General features: G+C 57.6%; 2 protein-coding genes across 2 annotated transcripts in view; both read left to right on the top strand.

Moving 5' to 3' along the window:
- Nucleotides 1–363: 363 nt before the first annotated feature.
- Nucleotides 364–2,860, top strand: NPW (neuropeptide W). The gene is made up of 2 exons (XM_065850966.2): nucleotides 364–811; nucleotides 2,466–2,860. The coding sequence occupies exons 1-2, from the start codon at nucleotides 419–421 to the stop codon at nucleotides 2,499–2,501; spliced, it is 429 nt and encodes a 142-aa protein (XP_065707038.1). The 5' UTR covers nucleotides 364–418; the 3' UTR covers nucleotides 2,502–2,860.
- Nucleotides 2,861–9,954: 7,094 nt separating this feature from the next.
- The window catches only part of NHERF2 (NHERF family PDZ scaffold protein 2), a 33,993-nt gene continuing 28,057 nt past the window's right edge, over nucleotides 9,955–15,890 (top strand). Inside the window, exons 1-2 of the mRNA XM_065850657.2 lie at nucleotides 9,955–10,214; nucleotides 14,319–14,576. Of these exons, the coding sequence (XP_065706729.1) occupies nucleotides 10,005–10,214; nucleotides 14,319–14,576 (468 nt within the window). The 5' untranslated portion in view covers nucleotides 9,955–10,004. The remainder of the gene's footprint in view (nucleotides 10,215–14,318; nucleotides 14,577–15,890) is intronic.

The raw sequence follows: 15,890 nt of genomic DNA, 5'->3' as shown, positions 1-15,890 counted from the left end.
ATGCTCAAGGACCATGGGGCTGCAAAGGGGACCACGGGAAGGCTGCTTGAGTCATGAAGACTTTGCTCAGGGTAGCAAAGAGGATGCTCGGGGCGGCAAGGGGGATGCTCAAGGATGGGAGGGATGCTCAGGGCGATAAAGGGGATGCTCGGGGTGCTCGGGGCGGTGGGGAGGATGCCGGCATCCCGGGGGGAGGTTGCAGGGGGAAGGCGGGGGGACTGCTGGAGGCGGCAGGTAGGAGGTGCGGGGGGCCGGGGCTGGCAGCGGGGCGGCCGGGGGCTGCCGGGGCGGAGCCGCGGGGTGCCCCTCCCGACGGCCGTATAAACCGGCGGGGCGCGGGCGCGGGGCAGCCTTCGCCGGGGCGCCCGTGGCCGGGCTGCACCCCTGCCCGCACCCTGCCCGCCCGTAGCCCGACGCGATGGCGAGGGGGCAGCTGTCGGGGGGCGCCTGGGGCGCCCTGGTGCTGCTGGGGCTGATGCTGCCGGTGGCCCCGGCGGGCGCCTGGTACAAGCACGTCGCCAGCCCCCGGTACCACACGGTGGGACGCGCCTCGGGGCTGCTCATGGGCGTCCGCCGCTCCCCCTACCTCTGGCGCCGGGAGCTGCCGGCCGAGCCCCCGCGCCGCCCCGGGGGAGCCTCGCCCGCCGCCGCCCCGCCGCCCCCGGGCCGCCCCGCCGCGCAGAGCCCCCCATCTACCCCGCCGCCGCCGCCGCCCGCCCGCCTCCTGCAGCGCCTGCTCCGGCGGGGATGGGGCTGGGGCGGCCCCCGCCCGGCCCCTGCCCGGCCCCCGCCCGGCCCCCGCGGAGCTCAGGTAACCCCGAGGGGCGGGCGGGGGGCGGTGGAGCCCGGAGGTGTCACTGAGGGTGTCGCCGGGGCCGGGAGCAGCTGTGTCTACACAGCGCCCCAGGGTGTCTGAGGGGTGTCAGCTGTGCCTGGGGTGCATAGGTTCTGCTGCGGTCTCTCTGCAGCACCATGGGGTGCTGGGGGGGTTCACCAGGTAACTGGGGGTGCACGGAGCTTCGAAGGGGGTTCACCAGGTAACTCGGGTGCACAGAGCCTTAACGGGGCTTCACCAGATAACAGGAGTGCATGGAGCCTTGAGGGGGTTTCACCAGGTAATTGGGTGTGCACAGAGCCTCGGAGGGGGTTCACCAGGCAAATGGGGTGTACAGAGCCTCGGAGGGGGTTCACCAGGCAAATGGGGTGCACAGAGCCTCGGAGGGGGTTCACCAGGTAAATGGGGTGCACAGAGCATTGGAGGGGGATCATCAGGTAACTGGGGGTATATGGAGCCTTGGAGGGGTTTCACCAGGAGTGCATGGAGCCTTGCTGTGGTTTCTCATACCTCAGGCACCGGGGTTTCGGGTTTCGCAGAGGGCTAGGCTGCCCCGTGACATCACCCAGACGTGGGGAGCTGCCCCCCGACACCTCCACCATCTTCTGCACCCCAGCCCGGTCTGGGCAGGGGGGGTGTGTGGAGCAAGGGGAGCCCCAACCCTGAGGGACAGCCCGGGTCCCGAGGGGTTCACAGCCCCGTCCCTACTGTGTGAGTGCGACTGCACTGTGTGAGTTGAGTGTCTGCCGCATTTTTAAACTTGAACCACAAGGTTTGTTGCACCCTGCAAAGCAGGACGGGAGGAAAGGGCAGTCGTTCCTCCTCCCCATGGGATGTGTTTGGGGGAGCTGCACTTTGTCTTCTGGGCAGACAAAGGAGCTGGATGATTCTGTGCTCCTCATTTGGGGTGTCACAACCTGCACCCGCGGGACTGAGGTGCCAATGCTGGAGGGGTGGCCACGGGGTGCCCCCGGCCTGGCCCCTCGCGGGACCCCCCTCCCTGCCCGCCGGGCTCAGCCAGGCTGCGTGGGACTGGCTCGGGGCTGCTTCCAGACCTTGCATTTCTTTCCTCTTATGTAAAGCTGGAGCCAACATCCAGCTGAAATCCACGGGGGATTTTGGCTGTTGGATCAGGCCCTGAAACATGTAGCTGTATTCCTCGCCCACTTTGTTTTCTGGAGGCGATCTGGGATGAGTGTCTTTTTTGGGAAAGCCCAGACAGGTCAGCTCATCCCTGTCCTGTTACCTTTCGCAGCCTGGCTATGCGCGGGCAGAGCAGTCCTGGTACCGCACTGGGGGCTCTGGACCTGCAGGCCTGTGTGCATCCCTCTGATTTTACACCCAGATTTCCACAGAAACCTCGCAGCAGGTCCAAACCTCATATTTGGGTGTCTGCACAGGGCTTGATCTGCCTGCATGGCAGGAGAAAGGGAGCCTGCACTCCCTACTGGCTGGATCTGAGCCCACGGAGGAGAGTATCTCATGACTAGAGCGAACACAGCGGTGATTTAAGCTCTGTGCAGGGGGAAATGTGGTTCCACACGGGACGGGAGGTGGCGGCAGGACGTGGGTGTGCAGCTGGATGCTCAGCTGAGGCTCCGAAACAACTCAGCGCCTCTTTTCCTTTCAGCTTCTGCCGCTTGAAGATGTGACTCTGATCCGCTGAAGATGCCCACAGTGCCGGAGGAGCGTGGACTGCCCGAGGTGGAACCCGTTCACCCCAGCTGTTGAGGAAGAGTCTCAGCGGCAGATCTCCTGGTACTCTGACCTCTCTGAAACCATACAGACAATTGCATTCCAACAAATCTGATTTTTCATGGCCGCTGTCCAGACGCAGTGGTAAATTCATCTTGTTTTCAGGTCAATCTAGTGCTATAAACTTGGGGAGAAATAAACAGGGAAGATATTTATTTTTCTTTATTTTTTTTAGATTTCTGTACTAGCTTGTTTGCAATATGATACAAACATGTACTGTTTGCTTCCTAGGAACCTGCCCTCATTAAAATGAGAATCGATCAAAGGAAACTTTGGTTTAATTGTGCTGTGCTTTTTTTTTAATGCAAAACCTGGTACAGCTCTGCACGGGGCAGGCACTTCAGCGATCGGGTAACTCCCAGATTTTTGTGACATGATTTAACTCCTTGACAGAGTTTCTTCTGCAGCTTTACAGTAAATCTCTTTTACTGCCCATCGGGGAGCTGCTGCCAGGCTGAGTGTCAATTAAGATGACAAAGTTAGAAATCTTTCCTAGACTGGGCTGAGCAAAAGCTCTGCAAGTCCTCCCTTCTCTAGTTGTTTATTTGCCTGCTTAGAGCTTGATTTTACATATGTGTCTGCTGACGAAAATAAATGTCATTCCTCATTAAAACAGGGAGAAGCCCCAAGGCCAGGCAGGAGCACACGGTAAGGTGTGCCAGAGCAGATGGGGTCTGGGCTCCAGAGAAAACTGAGATTGGGGGGGCTGAGTCCAGCTCCCGTGAATTGCTGAGCTCTCGCCTGCCAGTGCTGGCAGATTTTGCAGGAAATTTGGCAAAAAGAACCATTTCCACCCCTCTTGCACGAACCGCCTGCTCCTGCCAAGTCCCTGTGGCCGGCTGTGGAGCAGGGACAGCATGGTTTGTGCTGCCTTTGGTTCGGATCTGGAAGGAAAAACCCCTTGCAGTGCTTGTCGGGGGAGGCGAGCACACACCAGCCCTGCCCACCGTGCTGCCCCTCGCACCAAGCGCTGCTGGCACCCCTCGCCGGGTCTCAGGGAGGATTTAGGGTGCTGTCAGGTGGGAAGGATCCTTCTCTCCCAGTTGGTTCTCAACCAGTTTCTCCTCCATGTCTCCTCTCACTTCTCCTCCATGATTTTCCAATTTCTGCTCTTTGTTAGCACAGCGCGGGGCTGGGATGGGCTAAATGAGAGATGATTGCCAATAACCCATTAGGCAGCAGCCCTTGAAAAGGGCCGTACCTGTGAGGGTGCCAATCAGCCAAGGCAGATTGCCCTTCTTGATGGATGTAAGTGATAAAACGAGGTAGAAAACGTACAGGTCAGCTTTGCACAGGAGGATGCACAGAAAGGGAGATGCAGGGTGATGTGATGAGACACAGCTCGAGCGTGCGCTTCTGCCCTCGTCTGTTGGAAAGAAGCACTTGGACATGCCAATTATGGCAGTGAGACACTCAGTTAACCACAAGACCTTCACTTCTCACTTCGTAAAGTAATTTCTCCTGTTGCTGTTGAGGAGCGTGAGCTGATTCTCCACTGGGGCTGTAAAATAATTTCCTCTGTGCTCCCAGCTCTCTGGAGGGGTCTGTGCCTTCCCCAGGGGTCAACAAGCCCAATAAAGTGGAAGACAGCTTAAGAAGCTTTTAATTACACCTCCTGCCTCGAGGCAGGACCCAGCTATCCCTGATGGACATTAATCTCTTCTAAAAGACGAGTCCTGGGGGAGATGCTGCGCTCCCCGTGTTCTGCCTCTGTCGCCCTTGTTTTGAGGGCTGTGTGCCTGGACCATGGGGACCCCACAACTCAGACCACAGGGACCCCCTGTCCTGGCCTCGTGGATGCATCGAGATAAAATGTGGCCCCTGGAATTCTCGAGGAGGACGCTGAGTCCCTGCCCACCATGGGGTGGGTTTGTGGCTGGAAGCGAAGCGAGGTGACAAAAGCTTTTGGGGGAAGCGTGGACAGGCCCAGGGCTACAGCAGCACATTGGCTTCTGGCCTGATTCAGGGTTCTGGTGGCCCTTGATCCCCATGGAGCAGCTTTGTGGGAAGTAACTGCAGCCCAGGGGGTGATTCCCAGCACCTCTTTATGCTTTAGGAGATGTGGGGGGGCTCAGAAACCCTCAGGTGATGGTGGGACACGTCACCCCTTTCCTCCCACCACGTTCCTGCGACTGTGGGCTGGTGGGCAGGGTGCTGGGAGCACGGTGGCAGCTGGGCGGCTTTGCCATGCCATCTGGTGGCCACACTGATGCCAGGAGGTGGGGAGGGATGTGGAGATGGAACAGGGGTGAGGATGAGCCCTGCCACCATGTCCCTGTCCCTGTGTCCTTGCAGAGTGGTGAGCTGCCCCCATGGGTGCTCCACTGTCTGCAGGGCCAAGATTATGGGCCAAGGAGGAGATGGAAGCCCTGGGCTAAATACTGTCCTGCTGCTCAGGATTAGGGCAGCCCAGGGCTGGGGCTGCTCCTGGGCTCCCAGTCCCCATGCAACATGTGGGGTTTGGACCTAGATCCGGCCCCTGGTCCAGCTCCGGCCCCAGATCCTGCCTGGTAGCTCTGCGGATCCAGCACCACTGGCTGCAGCAAGGATTCCCGGACAGGCTGCACGTCACCCACCGGCTGTGCCAGCGGACGCGTTTTGTTCCAGACCGAAAGGCGGGCGAAGCCCAGGGGCTGCGGCGGGCAGGAAGACGTCCCACCCCGACCCGGCCCAAGCCCAGGGCAGCTCCCTTTCCTTCCCGGCTCTCCAGCCTCTCCCAGAGGGACCAGCAGCATCCACCGTGCATGCTGGGGCTGGGGACTTTGGGGAGGGCAGCGTCTGGGACAGGAACCGCCTGGTGTGAGCTCACACCAGGGCTGGCCCATGCACACACACAATGGCTGCAGGGCCCTGCGTGCACCAGGAGGAAGAAAACTCCCCAAGGAATTTCCTCTGTCGTCGGCTCTGCCCAGAAGCTGCTCCTTGCCCCGCTGGGATGCAGGCGGCTGGGGCTGAGCCAGGCCAGGTACCAGCACCTCTCCTGAGTCCCTGTTGGGTACAGTGGTGGCCAGGGATGGAAAACCCTTAGGCAGAGCTGGGTGCCTTGCATGGTCCCTGCAATGGTTGCCGCTGTCCCTGTTTGGTGTACATTTTTGATGCACCTGAAGTGGATTTTCCTGCATTTATTATCCCTGCTCACAATGGAACAACAGTAATAATCTAGTCATTAAATGATATTATAATGCCTGTTTCTCCATCTGTACAGTAATTGCGGGTCCCGGTGCCAGGCCTGCCAGGGGTCTCATCCCGTCCCATTGGGCTGCACACACCTTCACGCTGATGCTGCCCAAGGGAGTTGTCCGAGCCTGGAGATGAGGGCCAGGAGCTGCAGAGAGCAGGAGATATCAGTGTCTCCATCCCTGCTGCTTTGCCTATTTCCAAGCTGTCCAGAGCGCTGATAAGGTGACAGCGGCTCAGAGACACAGGCTGAGATCTCCCTGGCTGAGCCACAGCAACCTGGGGTTATTTCTGGGGTGTCTGAGGGAAAATATTGGGTTGAAACCCTCCCACTCCCACCCCCGAGTGTCCCCCAAGCATCCTGAGGGCCATGCCAACCCCACGCTGAGGCTGCCCCGGAGGTGCCTCCCCCGTGTTGACTGTACATGGGGCTGGATTTGGGGAACACCCGCGTCCACCCAGGGACAGTCACCGGGTCCATGCCTGCGCAGCACCAAGCGCCGCCAGGCCCCTCTGGCTGGGTACCCTGGGTACCTACCGCGCTGCCATCTGCTGCAGATAATCACGGACCTGGGCGGATTCCCACCTGCCAGCTCGTGCAAGAGGGATCTCCCAGCTCTTGGCAGTGTCACCGAACTTTCTGGACTTTCCCAAGCCACACAGCACGTTATTAACCCTCCTAATGATCCTTCTGTCTCTATAAATCTAACCTGGGAAATGTTTACAGCTCAATAGTGCCACACACAGAGGTGTAGAGAAAATGAGACAGTGCTTTTTATGAGCTCCCCTCTCATATCCAGTTCCTCCGGCAGTGCAAATAAATCACTGGCCTTTCCCGCTCCCCCAAGAGCAGCTGGGACCCAGCAGCCCCACGCTGAGTGACAGCAAAACAAGGGAGGAACGAGCACGGCTGCATCCATGCCAGGCGGAAAGCCTGGGACTTCATTTATTAATAGAGCTAATTACTGCAGTAGCAATGGCTCTGTAGCTCGCAGCAGGGACCATCAAATCCCACTGCTGACCTGGGTGCATCCCTGAGCTTGGGCAGAGGGACCCGGCTTTTCCTCCAGCTCAGGCAGAAGGTGCCGTGGGTGTCCCAGGTCTGCACAGACCTGCACCCAGCCCAGCAAGCTCTGGCTCTGCAGTGGGAAGCTGCTGGATAATAGATAAACATGGGTAAACACCAAAGCACGTGGATGGGGAGGATCTGCCCAAAGCCACCCAGGAGGCGCAAGATGGAGCTGTGAGCAAGACACGGTGCTCCTGGTGTCTTCAAAACACGTGTCCTTCAGGCCAAAATGCCTCTTTGGCAGAAAATGGTCCAGAGGCACGTGCAAAACCTCTAATTTCTTTGTATGCACCGGCAAAACCCAGGGACTCCATCACCAGCAAAACATCCTCCCACCAGAGCCCCTCACCCTGACCTCCCAGCCACCTTGGAAGCAAGGTTATCAGCTGGGGATCTGCCGGTTTCTGAACAAAGATGGACTTTACGGGCTTCAAAAATACCTTTCTGCAATGCAGCAAGAAGCCACCCAGTCAAACCTAATTTCTGTAACTGCAAAACTTCATACAGCATCTGTATTTTGCATTAGGGATGCAACGGGATCAGGCCTAAAGTAAACAGGATTCTGGGCACAGGTGTAATTCTCTGTCACTGCTCAACCAAGTGCAGTGAAGGAATTAGAAGCAGAAGTCAAACAAAAAGAGCTTCGAACCATTCCAAGCCAGTGAGCATAGATCCCGTCAACTTCCTTAGCCCCCGCACAGACCCATTGGGACTTAAATATCTGCCCAAATCAGAACACAGAGAGATTGAAATGGAGAAATGTTGCCTGTGCAGTATCTGCTGGATGGAACCGCGGCTCCGTTACAGCAGTGAGTGCAGGACCCCCGTGGGCGCTCGCCTTTTTTCCTACAATGGGCCAGAGGTGGGAAATGCCAGGGTGGGCTTGGGAACCGAAGGGGTTTGTACCATGCGAGGATGCCCCTTTGCACAATGTGTTTTCAAGCTCTTTCCAGCTCCTTCGCACAAAGGTGATACTCGGTACCTGACCCTCCGTAGATTCTCTACAATGAATAGATGGGATTTGGGGAAAAGAAAGTCTTTTGGGGACAATGAGGTTGGAAAAAAATCAACAAATCTGGGTCACATTTGAGAAAATGCTTGTGCTCAAAAAAAAAAAAAAATTTTTGAAAAATAGAAGCCACCCATTTTCACTTTTTTGAAATGAGGTGGATTTTCTCTTTTTTTTTTTTTTGTTTTATTTTGCAAGCTGCCAACAGTTTAGAAAAGACATTCAAAAGGGTTAAAATATTCTGCCTGACCACCCAAAAGATTTTCTCCCCCGTGTTTTTATTGCACTGAATAAAAAGAAAAACTTTTTTGTCCAGATAAACTTGAAACAATTCCTTCTCCTCCCCCTCATCCCTCCAGTTTTTTGGTTTAGCCAGTGAGTGGAAAAATCAATTATTCGCACTCCTCTAGGCTGATAAAAATCTTCAGGGCTCCACAAAGAGGCTCAAGGGAGCACTTGCCTTGTACAACAAATAAAACAGTCTCAGAATTTCCCGGCTCTCTGGCCTCCTCTTGTGTCACCCAAGATTTTGTGCTGAGATCGGCGCTTCTGCAGCACCGCAGAGAGCAAAGCAGCCTCGGAGCAAACGTAGCCGGTGTCCTCCCTGCTGGGATCTCGCCCCGGACATAAAAAATGCCATTTTTATCCCCAGGATAGCGACTTTCCTGTAAGACACATCACCAAATATCGCTGTGGTTCAAGCATCTTTTCTTTGAAGAGCAACTTTAAGTACAACTGCAGTGGAAAGCATTTTTGTAAAGCAGACTACAAATTAAAAGTGAATCAATGTTAATTTATGGAGCCTTATTTACTGCCTCAAGCTGGAGGCTGCATTTGCTTCAGCTCTGTAAAAATCTGGTAGGGAAGCGGTTGAGGAAAGAAAAGCGACAGTGGAGAGCTAGAAAAGCTGTGACACAGTGCAGTGAAGACTAATCTGGGTTATTTCCTCCTTGTAAGAGACTTCAAGGAAATGAAGACCAGGAATTCAAAAAGGTGAAGATGGGGATCTCCGTGTTCCATCAAAACTGGTTCGTCTCAGGTGAAGCCTGGATGGCCCATCCGTGGGGACACCCGGGATGGAGCAGGAGCCTTTCCCCACCAGGAACATTTGGGACTGGAACAGCAGAGCTGCCCGCTAACAAACCCCATCCCCTGCCTGGTGCTCAGGGGGACACAGATAATTTCTGAGTAGTTTCCCATGAACGTATCAAGTGCATCATCAGCCCAGGAGCTCCATGTGTGCCAGGCTGGCTGGTTTGGCAGGGGCATCCCCCAAAGAGCTGCGTATCTCCCCGTGGGCATAGGCTGGGGCAGAGAAGCTGCTGGGCTTTGTGTTCCCATCCTCGAACCAGGGGCTCCCAGCACAGCCCACCAGTGCAGGATGAGTGGCCTCTGCTCCAGGTCCTGCTCCCCATCGGCTCCCCTTCACGGGGGGTCCTTGCCCACGTCCCCAACAGCTTTGCTGCCCCAAGGATGAGCCTTGGCCTGGGTACTCCTTCCCGGAGGGCAGTGGGGATGGTGGCCTGGCTCACAGACACAGGGGGGACCCAGCTAAGCAGCTTTGTCTCAGCAGCGGTGTCCAGGCTGCCCTGGAGGGTGCTGGGTTCCAGGCAGCTGCCCCCAGCTCGGAGAGCTCCGGTGCTGTCCCCAGCCCACGGGCTTTGTGCTGCACCAGGGTCCCACAGCCCGGGAGGTCACGGTCAGCCCCGGGCATCCCCGCTCCATCAGCCCAGCGGCTCCATCGGCTTCGGTGCTGATCCTGGTGTCGGTGCCGGTCCCGATCCCGGTGTCAGTGCCGGTCCCTATCCCGGTGTCAGTCCCGATCCCGTTGTCAGTCCCGGTCTCGGTCCCGGTGTCAGTCCCGGTCCCGGCTCCGCCCGCCCCGTCGCTCGCCCGTCCCCATCCCCGTCCCCCTCTACGGCTCCGCCTCGGCCCGTCACCGTCTCCGCCCGCCGCGCTGCCGTTGCCGCGGGGCAGCGCTCAGCATGGCCGCGCTGCGCAGCGCTCCGGCCCCAGCCCCGGCCCCGGCCCGCCCCCCCGTTCCCCGCCCCTCCGCTCCCCGCCGCTCCGCGCCCGCCCCGGGCCGCCCATAAAAGGGGCCCCGCGGCCGCCCGCCCCCGCCCGCCGCTCCGCGCCGCCGCCCGCCGGGCGCCCCGGCCATGGCCAAGGACCAGCTGAAACCGCGGTTGTGCCGAATGCTGAAGGGAGAGAGCGGGTACGGCTTCCACCTGCATGGCGAGAAGGGCAAGAACGGGCAGTTCATCCGCAAAGTGGAGCCCGGGTCGCCGGCCGAGGCGGCGGGACTGCGCGCCGGGGACCGCGTCGTCGAGGTGAACGGGCACAACGTGGAGCAGGAGACGCATCACCAGGTGCGGGCAGGGCGGGCAGCTCATACCCTCCCCGGGCTGATCACCCCGGCCCCTCTGCCCTCCTCCAGCTTCCCTGGGGTGGTTTTCTCCCAAAATGTCTGTGCTGGAGCATCCTTGGCCCAACTGCTGCTGGTGGTTGCTGGGATGGGTGCCCCCCAAAATCTTAGGCCTCCAGGGGGGTTTTGCATGGCTGGGGTGCTGAGCTGCCACAAGAATGGTTGTGTGGTCTGTCTTGCTGCTGGGGAAAGGATGTTGTAAACATGTGAAGGTGGGAAAGGTGAAGGTGTTTCAGCCATGGGCAGGGCACCGTCAGTTATGCAATCTGTGGTGGAAAGGAATGGGGGATACCCGGGCTTTATTTCCGGCTCTGTTAAGTGTTTTCTTGGCCACTTTAGGCAAACTGCTCCTGCTTATGCAGCCCAGAGTGTTTAAGGATGCCTTAAAATCTCCTGATTAAGCTTTGCAGATGTTCAGCAGTTTGGCTGGCTTAAGTGTGATAGAGCTTGTAGGGGAATAATGGCTGTTGTTGGATCCCTGTTGTGACTGGGGGGGGTCCGTGTGAACTGTTTCTCAGCTCTGTAACAGAAGCTGCACATTTCAGACCATGTCATTTTCTGCTTATAAAACTGGGACTTGTGTTGGTTAAACAGTTTAGTTCAAAAGTCAAGCAATGAGATTCAGGCTGCTGCTGTCCCAAAATGCTGTGGAGCCTGGTAGGGGCATGGTGCCCAATGTGCCCATTTGCCTGGTGGCTTGTGGGGCTCTGCAGGGTTTAGTGCTTGAGTAACTTAGAACAGATGTTAAGCCCCTGCTGCCTGTGCTTTACTGAGGCAGAGCTGGGATGTAGCTTGTGGGCCCAGCAGTGTTTTGGGGGATGCAGGTTCATGTGCAGGTGTGGATGTTGCTGTGCTCAAGGTAAGGCAGAACCTCCCTGGGCATCATGGCAAGCCCAGGTGGCTCCAGTGAAGCCTCGTGGACTCCTCTCCATGGGCTTGGTGGGTTTTCAGGGCTGACTGAGCCTGTTGTGATGATCTGAGCCAGCTGTGTAGAAGTTATTGTTTGTCCTGAATGTGATTTCAAAACCGTTGAAGGAGGATCCATGTCTTTGATCTGGCTGGGCAGAAAGGAGGGCTGTGTTCCTGTAAGGAGCTGCTTCGTATTGGAGCTCCCTGCTGAAACTGAGGTGCTGAGGATGGGCATTAGCGGAGCTGAGGCAGCCAGCTGTGTCTGCAAAATGTACAGGGGTTTTCCAGTAGGTCAAGTGAAATGGGAGAAATTTTCCTGTCTTCCATTTTCTGCTGGCGGAGGCAGAATTCAGCCCTGGCGCTCGCTCCGTGCTGCAGAGCAGGGAACGGGACGGAGTGTCGTGGAGCTCACAGCTGTGCTGTGCTCCTGCTGTGCTGGCATTAGTGTGTGGGAGCAGGAGCTGTCCCAGGACACCCCTGGGATCGCCCTTCCTCTTGCCTCAAAACAGTGAGACCCTCTTTCCTGCTCCCTCAGCAAAACACCCAGCACTGGATGGGTCAGAGCTGCCAGTCTGCTGTGGCCTCTCCTCCTTGGGCTGCTGAGGTCCCTAACCTTGAATAAGTAACACTTCTCCATGCGCATCTGAAACTGTGGTGGGACAGAGCCCGCAGCAAACAAGGCCTTGCTGTTTGGGTGTAACTGTGTTTCGAGCTGAAGCTGGCGGCATTTGTGCCTTTGTTTTCTGCTTTTCCCCAGCCTTACCCAAGGAGCGAGGGCAGGACGTGTTCTCAGGGTGTTCCATGTATTAGATGTGAAATTGTGTCCTGGCTCCTGGGTCCCTCGCCTGGGTGGGCAGTGAGTGTGGGGCACAGAGTGATGGGCTCCTGCCCTCCCGGTGCTTGCTGGGGCTGGCAGTGCCGTGCACAGATGTCTCTTTCGGAGCAGGAGGGATGAGCTGAGCTGTTCCTGGTGGCACCATGCAGCTCCTTCCTGGGCAGCTGGTGTTTGGCAAGGGTGGAAGGGCTGCTGCTGGTGTATCCAGGGGTGAAAGTCTGTTTGGGTGGAGCTGCGGAAATCATGCGGCTGGGACCGGGGCTGAGGAGGTCCTGAGGCGCCAGATGCGCAGGGGAGGCTGTGTTGTCTTCAGAAAAGCTGCAGGCTTGAGGCTGTGACCATGGCTCGGAAACGGGTAGGGTACCGGGCAGTACCTGGCTGCTGCTTTGCTTCTGCCTTGCTGCTCTGTCCCCAGAGCGACTTGCTGCCCAGGGACTTTGTCCCAGAAAGCCCCTTCTGCTCATCCCCCCTTATGGGGAGAGGGACTGCTCTGTGCGCCCTCTCCATTGTTTGCTCCATCGCTTGCCATGGCTGTTGAGGCACTCGGCAGTGGGATGAGCCCCAGCATCGTTCCCCACCAGCCAGGGAGCAGCTTGCCATCCTGCCCAGCCAGCACCATGGCACTTCTGTGGTCCCTCTGTGGTTTGGTGAGGTGACCCTGCTCCTGGCCAGTGATTAATGGTGTGCTCCATTGTGGGATCTGGGGGATGTCGCTGTGCGGGACCCAGCACGTTTCTCCTGCATGCTGCCCACCTGCATGTCCTGCCAGTGCACGTTGGCTCCCGGGTCCCCTCGGGAGCGGTGGCTTCGCACAGGCACTGCCTTACCCGTATTGGCAGCACCGTCGAATGCGGCATGGAAATAGATCTGAAGGAGAGCAGATGGGTTTTCTGGGGCTTGCTGGAGTAGCACCCTGTGGGCCATTCTGGATGGGAGCCCTGGGCACGCTGCTGCCTGATGTGGAGCTAGAGGCTGCAGCAGATTAGTTGGTTCAGGACAAGCAGCCTTGTCTGCAGTCTATAAATTTCTTGCTGGTTGTTTGGTTGTGTGTTGTTTTTTTATTTGCAGATACTGGCTCTGTTGACCTTGAGTGGAGCTTGCAGGGGAGTAAATAAATGCTGGCTAATTGCGCATTATGCTCGTTTGTCGTTTTATAACCTTGGTGGTTGCAGTGTGTCGGCTGTTGTGACCCAGATCAGAGCAGGACCCTGAGAGAAAAGGCTGTGCTGCCCCGGGTGGGGGTCCTGCATGCCTGGGGGTGTCATGGGTCTGTGGTCTTCAGGGTCTCCCCATGGCCAGGGATGGCTGCTGGGCAGCATCACCAGTGATACCACCCCTCCTCCTCCTGGGGATGAAGGTCTATGCAGGGAGGTGGTGGCACAGCAGAGCCATCCCTCCCTGGTGCTGGCAGGGCTCTGGGCTGATTTCCCTTTGCCCAGCTCCTGTGCATGTCCTGGATCTGCCCCATTTCCATCACAGCCCACCCGGGTGTGATTTACCGGCCGAGGTCAGCTCCTCCCAGCCCTCCCTGACACCGCCAGCTCCTTTCAGAGCCTCTGCCTGTCCCTGATCCCTGCAGAGCTGCCGGGGCAGGACAATGGTCCCCATTCAGCACTGGGTCCCAGCAGGGACGGGTCCATCTCCTGCTCCCAGTGCTGGGTTCCCTTATCTCCACTGGCCCCAGCACAGCCCAGGGATCAATGCACGGACTGGGTTGTTTCATTCATAAATCTGCCTGGGGTGGGGGGTCACCAGTATGCTGGTGTGGGGAGGGCCCAGCGAAGGCAGACTGGACACCAAATGTATGTGTGGGTGCTCAGTGCCTCTCTGTGCACTGCAGATCTCCACCCTGCCCTGGGTATGGGGGAAGGACACCCCAGATCAAGGGGGTGAGTTTGTGCAAGATGGTTTGCTTGGAGGGACAGGCTGTGTTGTCCCTGTAAGGGACAAAACCAGGCAGCAAGGTTTCTGATGCTGGGGGGAGTAATGAGCAGCCTTTGTGACAGCTCCTGTCTGAGCAGAGCGGGTGATCCTAGGGGGTCTGTGCAGCTGCCCTGGGCAGAGCCGGGGAGGGAAGAGCCACCACTGGGGCTGCAGACAGCAGGCACTCCATGCTGGGCAACCCCCGAAGCCGCACTCTGCTCTTCTCCCCATCACCGACGGCTGGAAGTGACAGCAAGCTTGCACCATTCAGCAAGGTGGAAGCTGCAGGAGAGTGGGGAGGAGCTGATGGTGCTCAGATCCAGCTCTTGCCACAACTGGGAGGTCTCTGTGCTTCTGCTCATTTTTTTTTCTGTTTACCAGGTTGTGCAGCGCATCAAAGCTGTGGAGTCAGAGACACGCTTGCTGGTGGTGGACAAGGAGACGGATGAGTACCTGTGCAGCCTGCGCCTGACGTGCACAGAGGAGATGGTGCACGGTGGGATCCTGCTCAACTCCGGCCTCTCGCCTGCTAAGTCAGTGGGCAGTGACAATGGGGAGGTCTGGAAGCCACAGCTGGACCTGAGCGGGGATGGCCTCCCCCGGCACACACACAGCTTCTCCTCGCATGGCAGCAGGAAGGTGAGGAGGGAGGGCTGCTGGGTGCCGAGGGGGGGTCTGAGAGCAGCTCCCTCTGCAAGCATGGTGCTTCCCATCAGAGAGAAACCTTCTGTACATGGATGTCAGCTCTGGGGACCCCACTGTGTCCTGAAGCAGGGGACAAACTGCCTCTTAGCATCATATTCTCTTGCATCATCAGCTGCTCACTCCTTGAGGGTCTCCTGAGCTCTGGGTGCTGGGACAGAGAGGTCATCAGCTCTGGGATGGGTGACCCAGCTTGAGTCTCGCTCCCTGAATGAACCAGGGATACAGCAAAGCTGGAGCTCATGAATGAGCTTCTCTCTCCTCCAATAGTTTGCAGGAGGGAGGGAACATGTGGGGCAAATGTTATTGGCTTTTTTTGCTTAAATAGGAAGGAAAATAGCTCTTTTTCAAGTGGCCTGGGTCTGGACTGCAATTCTGTAGTAAGTGCCTTTTATTGGTAAACTCCTTTCCAAAAAGGAAAGAATTTGAGGTGGAAAAGGTCCAATTTCCACAGCTACCTTGCTGCTGGGGTTGCCTGGTGGAGATGGGGCAGCCTTGGCTCTGCAGATTGTGACTTCAGCCCTGGCGTTGCCCTGGCTGAGCTGGGGATGTGGGTGTTGTGTGGCTGAGCTGGTGACTGTCACCCCTCTGCAGCCATCTGTCCCCTTCCCTTCCATCAGAGGTGCATTGGTGCGTTTGGACACTGTCCCCAGAATGGTTGTGGGGCTGCCAGGAGGACACAGGTGGGAAAGTGGGGAAAGCTTCATGTCCTCAGGAGCCCCCACAGCATCATGGCTGAAGGAATTCCCTGTGCTGATAAGGGGCGATGCTGGTGCAAGGCAGGAGGCAGCTCCAGTGATAAGGAGGTCTCACCCTGGTCCTTCCTCCAGAGCTGTTTGGCATCTTGCAGAGGTTTTGCTGCCCTGGGAGGAACCTCCATTCCTGGTGCTGGCAGGGGCAGGCTTGGAGGCAGTGCCGGTGTTGGGTTTTTTTGTTTGTTTTTCTGCTTTCTTCGCTTATTGCATGATTTGAAGTTGTTTGAATGTCTGTGTGATGATGGTGTTTCCCATGGGAGTCAGTCCTGTGGGGGGCTGGTGACCCCCAGGACGGCTGGTGTGAGAGGAGCTGTTCCCGGGGGTGGCTGGGCATGGCTGGGGGGCAGCTTTCCCAGCTGGGGATTTCCTCTCCTGACTCTGTTCGTTTTCTGGGTGCGATCCAGCAGTGTGTGCTGACGGGAAGTCAGGCGAGGGGAACAGGACGGTCCTTTCCGGCCTTTGGGTTACGGCTCGTCCAAGGAGAGGGTGGGACAGG

This window comes from Patagioenas fasciata, chromosome 15 (genome assembly GCF_037038585.1).
Source record: "Patagioenas fasciata isolate bPatFas1 chromosome 15, bPatFas1.hap1, whole genome shotgun sequence".
NCBI lineage: Eukaryota > Metazoa > Chordata > Aves > Columbiformes > Columbidae > Patagioenas > Patagioenas fasciata.
This window is presented reverse-complemented; position numbering and strand designations above follow the sequence as displayed.